The following is a 6,367-nucleotide window of genomic DNA, read 5'->3' as shown; positions in this document are numbered from 1 at the left end:
TTAATTAACTTAGGCAAAGACTCTTTCAAAAGAAACTCAGGCCGTCAAACAGGGCACACGGACCGATTCCATTCAACATAACAAAGTCCGGGTCTGATTTCCATTTCTCATTAAGGAAAAACAAACATGTTCTGTTCTGATCAACCATCACAGTTTACAACTTCAATCAAACGGAAACGGTTTCGGTGAGCTATGTTAGAGACCCACTGTCCCTCCTGCTGCCTCCATGTATACCACAAGAAGATGAGTCTAACAAGGTAGCAATACAAAAAAGACGCGCACCACACATGTACACACAGGCAAAGCAAGAGGTTTAATGCCGAGGGCACAACTCAACAAGCCCAAGGAAAATAAAAGACACACATAGCAAAAGGGGACAATGTGTCCAAGCCTAATCCAGCTCAGGTGGTGGTGGATGAAGCGGAGGCGCCAAGTGAATCGCCGGAGGTCTGAAGCCGCCTGTGATGGTGTTGATGGCGGCATGCTCCTGGCTACGGCTAGGCGGCTCCCACAGCTGCAAAAAGCCACACAATTTATAGATCGCGTCAGTAGGTCGTGGCAAGGGTTTTCTCCTGATCACAAGTTTATTACGAATCATCCACAACATCCATGTGAGGACTCCAATTACCATCCACCTAATGTGGCGGTACCCAGCGGAGGAGGTGAATAAACAATGAAAAGAGAAAGAAATCAAACAAGAAAATGATTTTGCATGGATACTGATTTACAAGAATGGCAATTTTTTAAACCAAATTAATAGAGTAACAAAACCCTTAACCCCATGAGCATGCAATCCAGTTAATATTAAAGGATAATGGATACTGAATATGTATGGATTTGTAAAACTAACGTGTAATTACAGCAGACATGTTAGAACAAATAGAAAAAAAACATATGAAGCACGAAGAATAACAGCGGGTAACTTACAGTATGTGGATGGTGCTGGAGTCTTGATGCAAATATGATCGCGAAGTATGCCACCTATCCTCAAGATCTTCAAAATTTTGTGAATTCCCTCATCAACCTCTTTACACTCGATGTTGACAACCTTGAGGTGCGCACACACAAATGATTTTTGGATCATTTCTTGGACCCCCATTTCTCCTGTGAGGCTCTGCATGATACAAAATATTTAGCAAGACTGTAGCACATACATGGCAATACGATTAAAATGTATATGCAGAATATACCTCCGTATTACCAAGCCGGAGAGTGAGCATCTCAAGAAGTGGAGAATGCTGGAGAATGCAAACTAGGCCAATAGTTGTGAACCACTCATTGAGTAACAGAGTCCTTAATTTGCAAAATATTGGGCAGCCTTCTAAATCCCATTTGTAGATAAACTGAACAAATTGCAAATGAAAAAAAGAAGTCTGAGATTCAAGATAAATTAATTTAAGTCAACTTCAAGTTGATAATTTTCATTTCAAAAAGTAACTAAGAAAAACAAAACTACACCTCAAGCACTAGAAATATCGATCACAATTTAGCCAATTATAAGACACTATGTTATTCATCATTGATTTGTGAGCGACTTTTGATATAAATAGAAGTACTAAACCGTGGTAATTGAAATAGCAAGTTGCTCATATGTGGGTCTAACAATGGATATCACAAGAGAAACTGCTGATGGTGGCAAATTAACACCAAGGGTAAAAACGAGAGTGTGGAAGCATACCATTTTAGGTACAGCTATCAACTCCAACTTGCCAACATTGGACAAACCACCGAGAAGCACCCCATTGTTGACAGGATAAAAATGACAACCACAGTAAGGGTAATTACAGTCCGCCTGGCCATCCCGACAAAAATCATAGCATCCATCGCCAAGCCCAACATAAGCTGTTTCTAGCAATGGCATGTTTTCAAGGCAAGGAGTCAATCCTTCGAAATCATCTAGTTGTAGTGAGATGAGACCCGGGGCACAAATCCGAATGCGCACATCGTGACGTAAATAACAAACGTTGGTGATGGATAGACGCTTTAGTGACATGGATGATATTTCGCCTGCACGAATGCTGCAAAGTTGGATACTTAGATCCTCTAACACCGGGCACCCTGAGAACTTCAAATCAGAGTGGTCGAGGTTGACCCGTTCAAGGTGCAAGGTCTTCAAGTGTTGGGAGATGAGATTGAGAGGCACATCAAACATTGGTATGTCATACCGAATGTCTGCAGCTCTTACTACTAGCTCCTCAGCTTTGCACACCAGTGCGTAATCAATCAACAGCTTGGTGTTTGTGAAAGTGTGCTCGGGGTCATCGTCGGGATATGCATCGATCTTGCACGTGACAAGAGGCGATTCCCCGCGGAGATGGATGACCAGCTTCACCAACTGTTCGAAACGCTTGTATCTTGGGAACATTGACCCATCAAATATGAAGAGCAGGCTGGTCGTGTGCCTCCAGAGATCACGCCACCGGGTGTCCAACACGCAGGTCTGCAGGGCCTCGTTGGCCGATAGAAAGGAGAGCACATGCCATAGGATGTCATCCGTGAGGTCCCCCAAGCGATCCCCAGTGTCCATTCCGCCGAACAGGTTATGGGCAAAAGTTCTGCAAGAGAGGAAAGAAATGAGCACAACAATCAATAGGTTGATTCATCATCAAACTAAAAAAATGCAGGCATTGCCTCACCTCAACACGCGGACAGTTGGAAGCGCAATGGTTGCTGGTGACTACGAGGTCCACCTCCCACCGCGCGCCCACCCACTAACCCCTCACCTCGCGACTCACGCATGAGGAGGCGGCCAACGGGAGGCCCTATGTTCCTCCGTGACTAATGGAAGGCGAGCGCCGGGCAGAGGAAGAAGTGAAGGTTGCTAGGGCGCGGTCGCAGGCACGGGGGCCAGAGGTCAAGAACGTGCCTTGATCCGCCACCTCTACGCAGCAGAACGTCGTCGCAAGCTTCCACGGAGGAAGAAGAAGAAGAGTCTTGTTTTTTTATAGCCTGCCTGTGCGGCTCACTCTTCGATTGCAAATCTTGTACTAAAATTATTTCGAAGATTATTTGCCATTAATGTTGATTCCAATATTAATTTTAATTAATAAAATTAATGTCCTTTCCAAATTTTCAAATCACATTAATATTTTCCAAAAGGCCGATGGTAGGTGTGGGTCGACTGGCCGAGCCTGGCGCCGGTCGCCTCACGCATCATTGGATACGATTGCGTAGAGCCGTTCGATCAGATTCATTTTCCCCTATATTGTCTTCCTTCCTCTTGGATTATGTATTTCGTTCCCTGCGCAACCACATCTTTGTCCCCTTTGCCCTCCGTCTTCACTCGCGTCACGGTCGGCAGCGCATCCCGCAACCCCCGACGGTGTGCTCGTAGCGTTCACCACGGGTGAGGTTGCCCAGGGCAGCAACTTCTTGGAGTAGCACTGATACATCTTCAACGTATCTATAATTTTTGATTGTTCCATGTCGTTATATTATTAATCTTGGATGTTTTACAATCATTTTATAGCAACTTTATATCATTTTTTCGGACTAACCTATTGACATAGTGCCCAATGCCAGTTATTGTTTTAGCTTGTTTTTTACGTTGCAGAAAATCAATACCAAACGGAGTCCAAATGCAACAAAACTTTTTGGTGATTTTTTCTGGACCAGAAGACACCTGTTGGGCCAAGAAAGCACCTGAGGGGAGCTCCGAGGGGAGCACAACCCACCAAGGCACGCCTGGGGGCCCAGGCGCACCGAGGTGGGTTGTGCCCACCTCGGTGAGCCCCCGCACCGCCTCTTTGCTCCATATATACCCCAATATTTCATAAATCCTAGGGGATTGGACGAAAATCAATTCCAGCCACCGCAAGTTCCAGAAACCACAGATCCAATCTAGACACCATCACGGAGGGGTTCATCATCCTCATTGGTGCCTCTCCGATGATGCGTGAGTAGTTCATTGTAGACCTACGGGTCCGTAGTTAGTAGCTAGATGGCTTCCCCTCTCTCTTTTGATTCTCAATGCAATGGTCTCTTGGAGATCTATTTGATGTAACTCTTTTTGCGGTGTGTTTGTTGGGATATGATGAATTTTGAGTTTACGATCAGATCTATGTTTTTATCCATGAAAGATATTTGAGTCTTTTGATCTCTTATATGCAAGATTACTTATAATCTCGTATTTCTTCTTCGAACCTTTGGTTTAGTTAGGCCGACTAGATCAATTTTTCTTACCATGGGAAGAGGTGCTTTCACTATTGCAGGATGCTGCTAACGCGACACTACGATCAGAGACCCTTTGACGAAACTGTGTGCGATGCATTAATCACAAACGGGGATGTAAAAAATCGTTAAAAAAGGTGCAAAACATTTGCGATGGCGGAGCTATCAAACACGGTTCAGATTTTAGTTGCGTGTGCGATTCAGGGAATACGGTTCACCCGTTCGAACTGTTTGCGATGAGTAAGAACAACAGAGTTGGGCAGATGTATCAATGTGTGTGCGATATACGGCATATAATTCGCTCCGATGAACCGTTTGCTATTAGGGAGTGCAACATAAACGGTTAGCCAGATCAAGGTGTGTGTGATATAGGAATACGGTTCACTCCGACGAACTGTTTTCGATTAGCGAACGCAACAGAAACGGTTCAACTTTACAAGATGTGTGTTATACGTGGCAAATAGCCGACTCGGATGAACTGTTTGCGATGAGAAATTACAACATAAACAGTTAATACAGTTAGTTCGTGTGCAATTCTGTGTGTACAAAAAACTTTGAAAAATGCAAACTAGTTGCTTGCGGTGGCTAGGAGTATCGCACACGATGTGTCTGCGAGTATTCGTGTGCGATGATTAGTAAGTTACACATACATTTCCTTATGCTAACACTTGTGTGATAAATAACACGTGGCACCGGATACGGTATTCGGGTTGTGTGTGTGCTTCACTTAGTCTTCCGGCGCTCCAGTGATGCTTCTCGCGCTCCACATGGGTGAATTGTAAAATCCACGCCTATTCCCTCACCGGTTTCCCGCCACCAGCTAACGGCTTGCTGCATATAACCCAGGTGGCAAAGCACCGCCGCGACACTCTGCGAAGATCTAGTCCTCACCCATCTACTATTAGTTATTCCAAGCATGCCAGGCAACGACCAAAGCTTCAACGTCGACGCCTACCTGCGTTACATCTTCGGCGAGGAGAACGAGCCGGAGTAGGTCGGGGAGCAAGAGCTTCATTGGTTGGTGCAGGCACCATGGCCCATCGGCAGCGATATCGGCGTCATAGTCCTTGGGAGCACAATCGACATATTGCAGAGGAGGTGTGATGAGCAGTTTGCCATCCACCGTGCAAAAGATCCAGAGCTGCTGGGCAGCATGATCGACGACCCACCCGAAGAGCTGCCGTCACCAGTGCTCCTCGAGAGCCTGATGCCCCGCAAGAACTGGGCAGAGGACCTCTGCGATTCAGTCAAGACAAAGGCAGCCTGCGGCTTCATCATTGCCCGCGGCGGCCATGTCAACCTCGATCCCGATGATGTGGTGGCCAGGCTCGAGCGCATCCTTGGCAGAGTTGACGTCCCCGACGAAGTAGAACATCACCAACATGATATCTTGAGGATGCAGGTGATCGACGGAATTTGCTACCAGGCCAGAGACATGGAAATGGAGCGGTTCCGCGGAGTTGTCATGCGCACAATTGCACGCTGTCAAGCTCTTCTGGAAGAGGCCCAGTAGCCCCAAGAGCCTCCCAGCGCCAGCAGCTCCGTAGGCGGAGGCGGGTCGGGACACTTGGAGTGAACGACCTCAAGGGTGCTATGCTGATCATGGAGTCCGAGAAGACCATCGTCGGAAGGCCGCCAGCCCAGCCTTTTAGCTTATATTTTATTATAATTGTATGCATATGTAGGTCGTGAGTGTTCTGGGCCTTGCCGCATTTGGCATTTTATATTATCCTGAATATGTAAGACAATTATTAACGAATTATTAACCGTTGCCATTGTAAATTTGCCTCAACGGCGAGCAGAGCGCGCAAGGACACTAGAGCGGAGTGCCCCACGGCCGCCTCAACGGCAAGCAACCACGTGGTCAACCTTCTGCCATCAACAAATTTTGACCTTGTTTCTCGTCACATTGCTGATTACAACGGAATAAGTAATTGCAAATCTGTTCACAACTATCAAACTAATATGTGTTCACACTTAGCACCGGGCTATAAAAACCATCCACTCGAAAATTACATCACAGTTCCTCTCCTCATCACCCACAAAACTGCTTTTTCTGTCGAGTCGTTCCGCCATGACCGGTAGGAGGAGTTTAGGGTGGACATATAATCGGGCAGCAAAGACCAAGGCCGCGGAAGCACTAGAGAGGTCCCGCCGCAAAGCCGCAGCCACAGCAGAGATGTCCCGCGCGTCGCGG

General features: G+C 46.5%; 1 protein-coding gene across 1 annotated transcript; it reads right to left on the bottom strand.

Annotated features, from left to right (window-relative positions):
* Positions 1–391: 391 nt before the first annotated feature.
* LOC120967203 (putative F-box/FBD/LRR-repeat protein At5g56810) lies at positions 392–2,527 on the bottom strand. Its single transcript, XM_040393814.1, has 4 exons — positions 1,964–2,527; positions 1,202–1,252; positions 1,025–1,114; positions 392–514 (listed from the first exon to the last, which is right to left on the bottom strand). The coding sequence occupies exons 1-4, from the start codon at positions 2,525–2,527 to the stop codon at positions 392–394; spliced, it is 828 nt and encodes a 275-aa protein (XP_040249748.1).
* Positions 2,528–6,367: the final 3,840 nt, after the last annotated feature.

This window comes from Aegilops tauschii, chromosome 6 (assembly GCF_002575655.3).
Source record: "Aegilops tauschii subsp. strangulata cultivar AL8/78 chromosome 6, Aet v6.0, whole genome shotgun sequence".
Taxonomy (NCBI): domain Eukaryota; kingdom Viridiplantae; phylum Streptophyta; class Magnoliopsida; order Poales; family Poaceae; genus Aegilops; species Aegilops tauschii.
Note: the sequence above shows the minus strand (reverse complement) of the source record. Positions and strands in the feature narration are given on the sequence as shown.